The sequence below is a fragment of the Emiliania huxleyi genome (genome assembly GCF_000372725.1).
Source record: "Emiliania huxleyi CCMP1516 unplaced genomic scaffold EMIHUscaffold_74, whole genome shotgun sequence".
NCBI lineage: Eukaryota > Haptophyta > Isochrysidales > Noelaerhabdaceae > Emiliania > Emiliania huxleyi.
In genome coordinates this window covers 131,338-144,489 of record NW_005196456.1, presented here as the reverse complement: position 1 = coordinate 144,489, position 13,152 = coordinate 131,338, and the positions used below count along the sequence as shown (strand labels likewise).

Below are 13,152 nucleotides of genomic sequence, written 5' to 3'. Positions count from 1 at the left end.
AGGGGAGGGGGGGGGAGGGCCGAGGGCGAGGGGAGAGGGGGGTGCGTGGCGGCGCCTCGCGGCCTCATCGCCCTCGTCTCGGACGCCGCGGGCAGCGCTGGCGCGGGCGCGGCGGCGGCAGCGGCGGCGGCAGTTGCAGCGGCGGCAGTTGCAGCGGCGGCGGCAGCTGCGGCAGCTGCGGCGGCGGGCGCGGCGGGAGCGGCGGCGGCTGGAGCGGGGGGCGTGGCGGCGGCGCAGGCACCGCTGCCATCCCCGCCGCTGCCACCGCGGCCCGTCTCTCTGCCGTCGCGGCTGCTGCTGGAGGCGGCGGGGGCCGAGCCGGAGGCTGGGGCAAGGCCTGGTCATGGACAGGGAGGCGTGGGAGTGAGACGGTGCACTCCAGAGCATCGCATCAGAGCGAGGGCTACGAGTGCAGCCGCATACAGCGGAGTGCAGCCGCGTACAGCCGCGTCACAGCTCAACGCAGCTCGCTCCGTGCCCTCCCGAATGCGACACCGAATCGGCTCCTCCTCCCGCATCTAAACCGCGGACGTGCAGCCGCTCGATCCGCCTCGTCGAGGCTCGAGCCGGGAAGCGATGCTGCGGGCGCAGAGCCGGCCGCCGGCGCTCGTTCACGCGGCGGCGGCCTGAGCCATGCACACTCCAAGCTCAGGCCGCGCCCCCCCGCAATCTCCCGCCGGGAGATGGGACTCCTATGTCATCGGCCGCCATGCCCAGCCCACCCAGTGCCCGAACGAGGGTCGCGCCTTGTGTGGCGTGTGTGTGTCGCTCCAGCGCGCCCCTTGTGCGCCCCTTCGAGGGCCAGCCGCCGGGAGACAGGTCTCCACGGACCGGTGTATGGAGGCAGGTCTCCACGGACCGGTGCATGGAGGCAGGTCTGCATGGACCTGTCTGCATGGACCTGTCTGCATGGACCTGTCTGCATGGACCTGTCTGCATGGACCTGTCTGCAGCATCTACGCGCGGCGGCCTGCGCGGCGGCAGAGGATCGGAGGGCTTGGGCAGACTCCGCGCCGGCGCGGGCGCCTTCGACACTGCCGCTGACGCGGAGGCGGCCTCGCCGCTGTCAGTGAGGTGGCGGTACCACCAAGAGCACTGCCAAGCCTGCCCGCAGACGTCGCAGGCGAGCATGAGCTCCTGCGGCATGGAGGGAGGGGTCGAGGTGAGGGGAGGAGAGGAGGCGAAGGCACACCCTGCCCGAGCAGCAGGCGGCTGACTCCAGCGGCGTGCACTCCTCCCCGCGCTGCTTCTTCTCTGCTCTGGAAGAGGGCTCCTGCAGCTGGGCGATGCCCTCGCCGGGGCAGCCGAGCACGACGCAGGCCGGCCGCAGCCTCGCCGGGAGCACCTGGGGGCAGCGGAAGCATGGAAGGGGAGGAGAGAGGGGCGGCGGGGAGGAGGGCCGCGGCAGCGGGCGGGAGAGGCCGCAGGGAGGAGTGAGAGGAGGAGGAGTGAGAGGAGGAGGAGTGAGAGGAGGAGGAGTGAGAGGAGGAGGAGTGAGAGGAGGAGGAGTGAGAGGAGGAGGAGTGAGAGGAGGAGTGAGAGGAGGGGTGAGAGGAGGAGGAGGAGTGAGAGGAGGAGTGAGAGGAGGAGGGGTGAGAGGAGGAGGAGTGAGAGGAGGAGGAGTGAGAGGAGGAGGAGTGAGAGGGGGAGGAGTGAGAGGGGGAGGAGTGAGAGGAGGAGGAGTGAGAGGAGGAGGAGTGAGAGGAGGAGGAGTGAGAGGAGGAGGAGTGAGAGGGGGAGGAGTGAGAGGGGGAGGAGTGAGAGGAGGAGGAGTGAGAGGAGGAAGGGTGAGAGGAGGAGGAGTGAGAGGAGGAGGAGTGAGAGGAGGAGGAGTGAGAGGAGGGGTGAGAGGAGGAGGAGGAGTGAGAGGAGGAGGGGTGAGAGGAGGAGGAGTGAGAGGAGGAGGGGTGAGAGGAGGAGGAGTGAGAGGAGGAGGAGTGAGAGGAGGAGGAGTGAGAGGAGGAGTGAGAGGCGGCGGTGGAGGCACCAGCGCGGGCCGCAGCACTGCCGGGTCGAACTCCGGGTCGAGACCTGTCGCGGACGTGTCGCGGACGTGTCGCGGACGTGTCGCTGGCCGGGGTAGAGCGGGAAGAGTGTCTCGGAAGTGTCCGCTGACCGGGCGAGTGCCGGGCCGCCGTGACCGCGCGGGGGCTAGCTGCTGCTTTCTGGACGATGATCGTGCCCGGCCGGACCTTGGGTGGTCGCGCGCCCACCGGGCCGCCTTTGCACGCGGGGCAGAGCCACTCTCCCTCGGGCACCGCCTTGAGCGGCACCGGGAGGCATGCCATGTGGTGCGCCGCGTTGCAGCCGTCGCAGAGCAGGATGTCGTTGCCCGGCTCGTCGACGCCCGAGCCGCACGCCTCGCACACCGCGTCCAGCTCGTCTAGCTTGCCGGCGTGGTACGCCTGCGCCGCCACGAGCGAGCGGAACTGCCGACGCTGGCCGTGCCGCTCTGGCGAGAGGAAGTAGCGGTCAAAGCGCTTGCCGCTCTGCCCCTTTGGCCGATGCTTCGTGCGCCGCACCCAGCCGGGCCCGATCTCCGGCGCGGGCTCGTCCTCGAACGTGCCTCGCATCGACGCGTGGGTGGGCGGGCCACGTCAGGGTCGTCGGCCTGCTCCCGGGGCTCCGGCCTCAGCCCAGCCTGCGGACTGGGCAGCTGTTGAAAGAATTCGGGCCAGCTCGCATAACACTCCTCTCTCCGACTCCCCCGGTGTGGTGGCGGCCAGCTGCATCGCAATTTCTTCTTCGCGTGGCTCCATCTCCTGCTGGGTGGAGCGATGCACGCCTCATTGCTGCCAGCCTCTTCGGACTCGGTTGTGAACTTGGCGCGGGCTGCCACATTCACTCTCCTCGCCGCGGCCATCCTGGCGCGCATGCTGCAATTCATCGTCGGCTCGGGAAGCTCGAAAGCGGGAGGCGGCACAGCGAGCGCGACGGCTGATGCACAAGAAGGGCGAGAAGGAGGCAGTGCGGCCGCAGCGAGCGCGACGGCTGATGCGGGCGCGGCGCGTGTCGGCAGCCACGTATATGTCGACGATAGCGCGGACCCTTGGCCGCTCGGCGACATCGAGGCGTACCTCATCGACCTCGACGGAACCATCTACTCGCCGACCGGGCCAATCGAGGGCGCGGCGGAGTTCTACGCCGCGGTCCTGCGCCACAAGCCGCACGTCTTCCTGAGCAACACGGGCGCCAAGGGCGCGGACGGAGTTCGCGCCAAGCTCTCGCGGAACGGTATCATCCTCGGCCCGGGCAGCCAGGAGCGGCACATCTGGACGGCAACGCAGGCGCAGTGCCGCTTCCTTGCTGACACGCTGCCGCCGGCGGCGCGCGGTTTCGTGATCGCCGGCGGCAACCGCGGCGACGCGTTCTGGCGGGCGCGGCTGCAGGCGCTGGCACCAACCGCTCTTCTCGTCTCGACCAATCCCACAGCCAATCTCGGCTCATCTCGGCTCATCTCGGCTCATCTCGGCTGTGACCTCGGCTCGTCTCGGCTGCAGGCGCTGGTGCCGCAGCTCTTCTCGTCGTGGTACATCCGGACCACGCTCGACGACGGCACCAAGAGTGGGCGGCGGCGGCTCATCTCGGCTCATCTCGGCTCATCTCGGCTCCTCTCGCCGCAGGCACCGCGCGTGAGTGGGCGGCGGCGGCGGCGGCAGGCCGGCCTGTCTACGTCGTCCTCTTCTCTGACGGCTCCATCTCGGCGATGACGGACCCGCGCACCGGCGAGGCGGGCTTCGCCGACTGGTCGTACGACGTGATCAAGAAGACGTCCTTTCTGCTGTCTCACGGCGCCCACCTGATCGCCACCGCAGAGGACGCCTTCAACCCGTCCACCGACAACATGCCCCTCCCCGGCCCGGGCATGTTTTGCGCAATGTTCCGCGCGCTCCTCCACCCGAGCGGCGGAGATCGCATCCACGTCTGCGGCAAGGGCGGCGGGCAGGGCAGCGAGCACACCATGTGGTCGGGGGAGCGCGCTCGTCCTGTTGGTTGGTTCACGGCCTTGTCTTTTTCACTCAGGCAACCAGTACATGGTCGAGCACGCACTCGGCATGCTCCGCCAGCAGGGATGGGGAGGAGCCCGCTCCCGCGTGCCCCTCGCGCGGGCAGCACGACCGGAAAAGCTGGAGTCAGGAAGAGACCGTCGTGTGGAGTAGGCGACCGCTCCCGCGTCCTCATCGTGGGCGACCGGTTCGACACGGACGTCAGAGCGGGCTCCCTCGCCGGCGTCCGAACTTGCCTGGTCGAGAGCGGCTGCCACCAGCACGCCCTGCAGCCGCACTTCGCCGACGCGCCCGCAGAGTTTGTCGCCGCCTCCGTCGCCTCCCTCATCCCGCCCCACCGGAGGCACGACCCGTCCGAGCGGCCGCGAACCGTCGCCTTTGACCTGTGCCAGCCGAGGGTGGCCATCATGGCGCGACCCGGGTCCATATCGCCGGTGGGCACGCCGCCCGTGACGCGCCAGGCTTCGGACTCGACCGGCGGTGCGACCGAGGGCGCCTCTGCCGCGGGGCTGCGCGCGTGGCGGCTCGGCGCGGGCAACATGGTGTACTGGCACACGGGGGAGGGGCCGGCGGACCACGGCTCGGCGGTGCCGCTGATCCTCGCGCTCCGCTCCTTCTTCGAGGAGCGCGCGGCGCCGGAGGACGGCCTCGCCACCGTCTCCGCGAGGGACGCTCTCGAGGCGATGCGCGCTCTCGGGGGCAACGCCGTCCTGCGCCGCATCGCGGGCTGCTCCTCCGAGGCCGGCCGCGTCGACCTCTGCAGCCCACAGCCCTCGTTTCTTCACTCGCAGCTCCCTCTCTTAGGCCGGCCGCGTCACCTTTGCGCAGCTCTGCCGCCAGGTGCAGGGCTCGCTCGAGTCCGACGAGCAGCTGTTCGACCCCCTGCCGACACCCGGCGGCGGCTCCTCGCCTTGCATGAAGCCGCACGCGCGCCGCCGCCGGCCCTCTATGAACAGCTCCTCGAGGCCGGCGGCGACAGAGGCGCCCGCAGTGCTCGAGGCGGGAGCGCGGCTGCGCAAGTGGGACACCGTCGCGCTGCGGCAAAAGCAACAACGCGCGGCACCGCGCGCCTCTTCGGTGACCCACAACCCGCTCCATGGCCGCGGCTCGGCGGGCAGCTCTGCGAGAATCAGCGGCGGCGGCCCGCTCAAGCGGGCCGGCACGATGCCTCCGACGGTCGAGGATGACCGCGCGCGCCGCGCTCTGTACGACGAGTCCCATGCCGAGGAAGGGGAGTTGTCGTCGTGAGTTTGAGAGTGCGACTTGGGATTGCCACATGGTCACGGAGGGCGGGGGGGGGGGGGGGGGGGGGCAAATAGTACGTCCCGAGCCGCGCGAGCGATCCGCGGGCTTTTTTCTTTATTGAGCCGATTGATGTCCCCTTTGAGCATCACGGGGGCCAGCGCGGTTTCCCACAACGCTCGCGATAGGAAGCGGCCGTGTAGGACAACCCCCCCGGCCCCGCCCCCCGCCCCGGACCACGACCGCTCACACACTTGCTTGCACAAACCACGTCACCCGAGCTCACCTGCCAACACAGCGTAGCAAGCACCAAAGGACACACAGAATAATACACCTTGCCAGGCCCTCCAGTCGCCATCACTAGGGCGCAGAAGAGATCTAGCCGGGGCCAGGCACGGCCGACGTCACCAGACCATGCACACGTGGCCTCGTTGCCAACTAGCGCCCTCCTAGGAGGGGCCCTCCGTAGCCGCCGCCGCCGCCGTAGCCGCCGCCGCCGTAGCCGCCGCCGCCGCCGCCGTAGCCGCCGCCGCCGCCCTGAGGGTAGCCGTAGCCGCCGCCTCCGCCGGTGTAGCCGCCGCCGCCTCCGCCGTATCCGCCCGACGTCCAAGGGCGCCGGTGGTTCCTCTCCCACTCCTCCTGCCGACGGCGCTCCCGCTCCTCTTGCCGCCGGCGCTCCTCCTCCTCCTCGCGCCGCCGGTCCTCCTGCTGCTCGAGGACCTTCTTGCCGGGCAGCGAGCAGTAGCACGGCGTGCCCACGTCGCAGCAGTACAGCCACGCCGCCTTGCCACACTGGCCGGGGGTGCTCATGCCCTTGCCGCACACGCAAGTCGTCCCGACACCGCAGCAAAACGCGTACGCCTCCGAGGAGCACTGGCCGTTTGTGCCGCCGCCGCCGAAGAGGCCGCCGCCGCCAAAGATGCCCCGCTCGCGCGTCTTCTCCTCCGCCACCAACTCGCCTTCTCCGCCGGTGAGCGGCCAGTAGACCTCGCCCTTTTCCACGGGTGGTGCGTCGGGGTCAACGTCAACGTAGTTGGCGTCTGGGGCGATGTAGTTGGCGTGTGGGTTCTGGTTGGCGTCGGGCGGCTTGGGTGAGAGCAAGGCGGCAATTTTCGGGTCAATGTTGGCGTCGGCCGGCCGCGGTCTCGCCGCTGCAGAGAACAAAACGGTGCCGAGGGCGGCGGCGAGCAGCGTGATCACGATGGGTCGCGCGCGTGTGCGGCCGCGGGATATGACGACCGGACGGCCGGGCCGGGTCTCGGTCAGCATTGAGCCCCCGTTCACGTCCTTTTTCCGCGCTGCAAAGCAAAGCGCCGTTTTGTTGCTCAAAAAATAATTCCCGATGGGCGTCGAAACACACTCCCCTTTTTGTTTCTTTACTCCCCAGCTACCGCATCACACCCCTCTCCTTAAAATCCCTGTGTGGTGGCGGCGTGCCGTCCTCCCATCCCTCCCTTGCTTGGGTTGTCGCTCAAAAGTTGTCGGTTTTAAAAATCTCTGAGCTCTCTCGGTTTTCTTTCTTTTTCGCGCCAGTCCCGTGCCCAGTGTTGTGCGAGGGAGTTTTGTTGAATTCTTTTTCTTTCTTTACTCCCCAGCTACGCGCGACCTCGCTAGTCTTCCGCACACCCGAGCGCGGCCGATCGCGTAGCAGCCCTCAGATGAGGTGGTCAGATGAATAAGTGCCCGAGTCCCCGAGAGCGAGGGATCCGCCGAGATTTGCCGAGATAGATCCCCTGCGGCCTGCAGCCTGTGCCCAGCTGCCTATCCGCGCCGCTGCCGCGCCGCGATGCGACACCGACCCCTCCCGCTCGCTTTTGCGAAAATCCTGCGAAAGGTGCGGACGTGTGTAAGTCTGTCCTCGCGACCTCTCGACACCCAGCCGGCAGCCCTAGCTTGGGATGTCCGTTTTCTGTCTTTCTTTCAACCCGAGCTTGGGATGTCGCACATCTGCGTTTTTTTTCACATCCCCGAGGTTGCGCCTGGCCTGGCCGCCGTGGAGGTACTCGCGAGACTTAGACATGTGCTCAGCCAGCGGGGCTGTCACCAGCAGGGCCGGCCCGCGGGCCGAGTCCAACCGAGCGCAGCAGCGCGCTGAGCGACGCCGTGGCCGCCACGGCGGCGGCGGCGAGGTAGACGAGGCGCGCGCGCCCCCCGATGAGCAGCAGGACGGCGCGCATCCGCCGCAGCTCGCGCGTGTGCGCCTGCCCACACATTCCTCTGGTGCGACGTTTCGCGTTTCCGTGCCTCCGCCCAGCTCGCGCGTGAGCGCCGCCGACCGCGCCGCCGCCGGCGCCGCCTCGAGCGACTGGACCGCCTGCGTGAGGTGAGTGAGGTCAGGGAAGGCAAACCCTCTCCGCACACCCGAGGTGGTGGGGCAAGGGGCAGGCCGACTCTCGCGACTCCACGTCTAGACGACAGGAGCCCCACGGCATTGAACACGTGCAAAGCCCAGTGCTAGGTGTGTGAGCGGTGTGTGTGTGTGTGTGTGTGTGTGTGTGTGTGTGTGTGTGTGTGTGTGTGTGTGTGTGTGTGTGTGTGTGTGCGCGCGTGCGTGTGTGTGCATGTGTGCGTGTGTGCGTGTGTGTGTGCTTGTGCGTGCCTGCGTGAGGGCGGACTCGAGGACGAGCACGGAAGCGATGGCACGCTGCAGCGCCGAGCCTTAGTGCGCGGCACACACGCGCCACTTCACGCGGCGGCGCGTCCCGAGCACCGCGGGAGAGCGAAGGCAGCGAGCACAGGGGTGCAGCTGCAAGACAGCTCTAGCCCAGAGGGGGGACTGGTCGTCTTGAGGCGCTAGCTGGAACGCAGGGAGTTGCTCCAGCACCTACCTAGGCATCTACACCCGAGCCTGCGGCGGGCGCACGCAAGGCGTGTAGCTCGTGCTCGCGGCAGACGAGCTCCTAGCCTCGGAATATGTCAGTTATTGTTCTGCCTAATATATTAATTAGGCAGACGAGCTCCTAGCCTCGGAATATGTTAGTTAGGCAGGCGTGCTCCTGTCTCGGGCGGAATCTCATCTCATCTCGGGTGTGGCTCGCCGCAGAGGGAGAGAGTAAGGGGGAGAGAGAGAGAGAGAGAGAGAGAGAGAGAGAGAGAGAGAGAGAGAGAGAGAGAGAGAGAGAGAGAGAGAGAGAGAGAGAGAGAGAGAGAGAGAGAGAGAGAGAGAGAGAGAGAGAGAGAGAGAGAGAGAGGAGAGTCTCGCCGCAGAGAGCCGCGCCTCCGCCGCCTCCGCGTCCAGCCCGCGCGACTGCCACGCCCTCCTACGCTCGCCACAACCTCTGTGAAGCTCTGCCCTGCCGAGGCAGCCCCGCGCGACTACCGCGCCCCACCAGTGCGTGTGCAATGGCTCGGCGGAGACGTCGGCGGCGGTGCCGGTGCGTGCGGCCGTGGCGGAGCTGGAGCCCGCGCCGCTGGTTGGTCTGTGGACGCGCGCCTGGGGGTCAGGGTGAGGTCAGGTCAGGTAAGGACAGGCCAGGTAGACTTCTCCACACACACGCACGCACATACACACACACACACACACACGCACGCACGCACGCACGCACACACCGCACAAGTTGGTAGGGCAAGGGCCGCGGAGACGCATCTCGAAAGCGTCTCGCAAGCGTCTCGGAAGTCGCCTCGAACGCCGCGTGTGTGAGCTCGTGCACGGCCTAATTAATAATTAAACAGTAACTAACAGTCATTATTAAATCAGGCGCGTGTGTGAGCTCGTGCACGGCCTCCGCCCAGCTCGAGTCGACCGCGATGGCGAGCGTCCCGCGCGGCCCGCTAAAGTAGCCGCCGATGTGGCGCAGCGGCGCCGCGCTGAGCGACGTGTCGATCGAGAGTCTCGCGCCGTACGAGCGGGCTATCGCAGCGGCGGTGGCGAGGCCAGGGTGCGCCAGGGCGGGCGTGGACGCGGCGGGCCACGCTCCGAGCGGACGCGCCGCGCCGGCAGCAGACGCGTCGAGCGCGAGCACCTCGCCGCATTGACCGAGCGACTGGTTCTCCGCCTCGCTGACGGCGCCGGCGCGGTGCGTGGCCGCGCAGCCGCTTATTCGCAGCGCTTCGACGACGGGCGGCGCGTTGGCGACGCCGATCACGCCGCCGCGCAGTCTGAGGCTGCGGAGCGATGCTGAGAGCGCGTAGAGGGTCGGACACATCTGTGGGTCGTCGATGCCGTAAAAATGCCGTCCATGACTGTGCCCTTTAAAAGAATTCAAAGCTACGTGCTAGTACTATCACAGGCAGAAAAAGAATTTTAGGACGACTCCCACGCGCAACACTGGGCACGGGACTGGCGCGTACTGGCACTAACAAAAAAGAAAAAGAATTTTAAAACGGAATTAAGCTCGCTCTATCACACACCCCAAGACGCAAGAGCCCTTGGGGAAATCCGTTCGCCATACGCTCCGAGCGGCATGCGTGTGATGACGAAGATCCTGGGAGCCTCAGTGGGACGCTCGCGGTTGGTCATCATGCAAACATAGAAACCCAAACACAGCCCACAGCGCGGACTTGGTTTCTTTTGACTTTTCGCGCACCGCGCGGCGTACTAGCGAAAGGGCAGGCAGGTGCTCGCTGCTAAACAGCCGTTGCGTGTCCGCGCCGGGAGGCGGCTGAGCCAGCTTTTGGTAATAGGAGCGGGTCTCGGGAAGAGAGACGCTATACAGACGGTCAAACATGCACACGGATCATCGTGGGTCTGGGGGGACTCGCGGTTCGGCTACAGCTTCTCCCAAGTGTTCATTGGCTCCAGGGCACAGGCAGGAGCCAATCGCACTCGTCCTCGGCGCAGCGCACGATCGCGTCGGGATGGAGCCGGTCTCGCGGCAGGAGCGGCGCCGTCGTCGGCATAAACTCCATCTGCTGCTGCCGCTGCTGGAGGTCCCAGGAGGTGTCGCCTACCTCACCCCCTGCCTCGTGCAGAGGCAGGTGGACCAGCCGGCCCGACCGCTCCCACCGCGACTGAAGCGAGCGAAGGTCGTCCGCGAGGACCGTTGCCTGGCCGGTGGCGACGGTGCGCAGCAACGGCTCCAGCCACGGCCGGCTGCGCAGGGCCCCGCCCGCGCCGAGTGCAATCGCCTGCCTCCGCCACTCGAAATCGTCGGCCGGGCTGGCGTCGCGGCCGTCGGACCGAAGCCAGGCCGCACATGACGAAGGCGTCGGCAACACGAGCGGGCCGTGACAGACGATGAGCGTCGAGCGCGGGGCGCATCCAGCCTTTAGCATTAACCAGAGAAGCAGCGACCCGGCACCGACGCAGTGAATTTCGCCGTAGCGGGCAGAGGGCGGAAACGCGTCGGGCGAGAGGCTCGTCCAGCCGCGTGGCGTCGCGAGCACGTGGCTCGGTGAGAGCAAGAGCGACTTCATCGAGGGAGGTGTGAGGTGAGATGGCCGCGAGCGAGTTCTTTACCGCAAGGTGCCGAACTTAAGGTAAGGTAGCTTGAGTTAGGTTAGGTGCTTTGCACTGAGTTAGGCACCGGGTAGCAGCAGTTAGGTCCCCGGGATTTCTTTTTTGGTCCGACGGCCGGCGCCGACTCGGACGACGAGGGTGCGGCGAGTGAGGAGGAGGAGGAGGCGGGAGGGGGAGGAGGAAGAGGAGGAGGAGGAGGAGGAGTAGGGAATCTAGTAGCGTAGGCACTCGTGTACTTGAGCGAAGGTGTTCGCAGCGTAGGAGGGAGATGCCTCAGTGGTGCGGGCCGCGGGGCCCGTATGTGCCGGTCCGGCTGGACCGAGAGGTGGGTAGCAGGAGTTAGGCACATTAGAACAGGAGTTCGGTAAGAGGAAAAGGGCTCCCTAACTCAAGCTACCTTACCTTAAGTTCGGCACCTTACGGTACCAAGTTGCAACCCTTGTTCCGCTGTGAACGCTGCTGTTTGCCGCCGGTTGAGCAGCACCCCGTCCCCATCCAGGTTGTTGGTTGCTGCCCCAGGTCCCGCACTATGTAGGTGCACTGCTTCAGCAGCGTGCACCTACCTCGATCGACGATCCTGGTCGCTGGTGTCGGTTGCGCAACCTTTTTGCCGACCTCCGAGCCCAGATAGCGCGCCGTGTCTGATCCTCGTCGGCATCTGCTTCCGGGCCTGGCGGCCCGCCACAAGGACTTAGGTGAGAAGTGCCCGCCGAAACATCGGAACGACGCTGCTCCGCTCGACTTGGTTGGTTGCTGGCAGCACCCCAGCACCGGGGGGTCCTGAGAGCTGTTGGTTGGTGCTCTGTTCACAGCACAGTGCGGAACAAGGGTTGCAACCTGGTAAAGAACTCGCTCGCTGGGCGCTCATGTAGAGAAGAAATCGACATCCGCATGGCAGCGCACGCGGTATGCACGTTTCACCTCCCGATAGGGTGACGAGGGAAGCTCAGGATGTGTGGCAGCCCCGTTGGCTGAGTGTCTTGTCTTGTGGATCTGTGTGCCGCTCCCGTGTGACCGTCACCGCCCGTCTACCGTCTTGCGTCCACCCATACCGCGGGTGTCCCAGTCATTGGTCGGATCTGTTGTTTTCCCTTCCGATCTATCTCGATCGTCGATACATTCAACATACTTCATGAAACAAGGCGCGCGCGATACACACAGCGCCTCAGCCCCCTCGAAAGAATGGCACAGTGGGGCGCACGACCGAGACGCAGTCGCACCTTTGCTCAGGGTCGGCGCCTCGGGCCACCAGTCCGCACTGCACCGCATCCGATATCGAGACCCAAATATCTGACCCCGGAAATAGAGGGCCATGAGAGCAGTTTTTGCCAATGCTTCGCCTTCGGGGTCTCTAATAAAGCCTGCGCCCGACGGGGCAATCCAAGCGCAGGCCCCGCACGCGGCCCTGCTGCCATCCCGTCGGCTGAAATCGACCAGGCCCATCGCCGTGGGCCGAACGACGCACCGGCCGATTGTTTGAGCAATGGCCTGTGCTGCGGCCATCTCGGACGTTCAAGCGGCGCCAGCCAGCGGCTCGGCCGCGCATCCTTCACACACGCCGCCACGACCGGGATGAGAGGGCCCGGTGTCGAGCCCTGGTGCGAGCTTCATGTGAGGGGCGGCTGTGGCCACAGCAGGTCCACCAGATGGATCTCAAAAGCTTGCCGTCGGCGTGCTGTCGTGGCGGTGCCCGACACGCATTGAGAGGAGCCGAGAAAAGCAGCGGATGTGGGGCTTCCACGGCTGCCAAGTGGTGGTCCATGACCATTCTGAGCAGGGCTGTGCTTTGGTGGGGCTGTGCTTGAGCATGTGTGAACTGGGAGTGCGTGCCGGCGGTGTCTGTGGGTGAAACAGGCGTGTGTGAGGCTGCAAGAGCCGTGGTATGAGCCAGAGTGAGCTTCATCACCCAAAGTAAGGACGGTCTGGGACAGCCCAGGCTTGATCCTGATGGGTCTGGGCCAGGAGAGCGACAGAGAAGGCGAGCTGGCGAGCTGGGAAGCCGCTTCGTCGGCATGGGGTGTGCGTGTTCACACGAGAGAGAGATGCAAGTGCCAAAAAGCGTTGTTTGCGGCTATTGCTCAAAACTGTGGGAGAGAAGGCCTACATACTATGACTGCATCCATGCGCCTAATGCGCATGAGGGCTGTGGGTCGGGACATATCACGGTCGGTGGCGCCGATGATGACCTCCGGAAAGCCCTCACAATTGCTCGGCCCGGGCCTCCGGGAGTGCTCTCGAGCCCTACACCGGAGCATCACGAGCCGGTATGAGCTTGAAGACCCAAAACAAGTGCGGTCTGGGACAACTCAGGCTTGCTACTGGTGGGCCTGGGCCAGGAGAGCGACAAAGTACGGGTATTCCCGAAAATGACCTAGACGCGTCCCGACCAACGTATGCTGCGCACGACGCCATATCGACTTGTCCCAGGCCAGCGCGCTACTTGCGGCGCGCACAACTCCTGCTCAATTACGCGCACCGTACCATATGCTGCCGCTAATGCGTGCC

General features: G+C 66.4%; 4 protein-coding genes across 4 annotated transcripts in view; 1 reads left to right on the top strand and 3 right to left on the bottom strand.

The window, feature by feature from the left end:
* The window catches only part of EMIHUDRAFT_453087 (hypothetical protein), a gene marked incomplete at its 3' end in the record, with an annotated part of 3,482 nt that extends 857 nt beyond the window's left edge, over positions 1-2,625 (bottom strand). Inside the window, exons 1-4 of the mRNA XM_005760722.1 lie at positions 2,114-2,625; positions 1,988-2,031; positions 1,193-1,345; positions 1,008-1,137 (exon numbers count right to left, since the gene is read on the bottom strand). Of these exons, the coding sequence (XP_005760779.1) occupies positions 1,008-1,137; positions 1,193-1,345; positions 1,988-2,031; positions 2,114-2,573 (787 nt within the window). The 5' untranslated portion in view covers positions 2,574-2,625. The remainder of the gene's footprint in view (positions 1-1,007; positions 1,138-1,192; positions 1,346-1,987; positions 2,032-2,113) is intronic.
* Positions 2,626-2,777: 152 nt separating this feature from the next.
* On the top strand, positions 2,778-5,452 carry EMIHUDRAFT_217475 (hypothetical protein; the record flags this gene model as incomplete). The annotated part of the gene is made up of 5 exons (XM_005760721.1): positions 2,778-3,338; positions 3,731-3,983; positions 4,161-4,756; positions 4,812-5,183; positions 5,438-5,452. The coding sequence occupies 5 exons, from the start codon at positions 2,778-2,780 to the stop codon at positions 5,450-5,452; spliced, it is 1,797 nt and encodes a 598-aa protein (XP_005760778.1).
* Positions 5,453-5,653: 201 nt separating this feature from the next.
* Positions 5,654-6,518, bottom strand: EMIHUDRAFT_217474 (hypothetical protein; the record flags this gene model as incomplete). The annotated part of the gene is made up of 2 exons (XM_005760720.1): positions 5,654-5,687; positions 5,854-6,518. The coding sequence occupies 2 exons, from the start codon at positions 6,516-6,518 to the stop codon at positions 5,654-5,656; spliced, it is 699 nt and encodes a 232-aa protein (XP_005760777.1).
* A 755-nt stretch (positions 6,519-7,273) lies between these two features.
* EMIHUDRAFT_358863 (hypothetical protein) lies at positions 7,274-9,410 on the bottom strand (the record flags this gene model as incomplete). Its single annotated transcript, XM_005760719.1, has 9 exons — positions 8,951-9,410; positions 8,804-8,902; positions 8,569-8,682; positions 8,498-8,509; positions 8,113-8,149; positions 8,074-8,077; positions 7,865-7,907; positions 7,561-7,563; positions 7,274-7,450 (listed from the first exon to the last, which is right to left on the bottom strand). The coding sequence occupies exons 1-9, from the start codon at positions 9,392-9,394 to the stop codon at positions 7,274-7,276; spliced, it is 933 nt and encodes a 310-aa protein (XP_005760776.1). The 5' UTR covers positions 9,395-9,410.
* Positions 9,411-13,152: the final 3,742 nt, after the last annotated feature.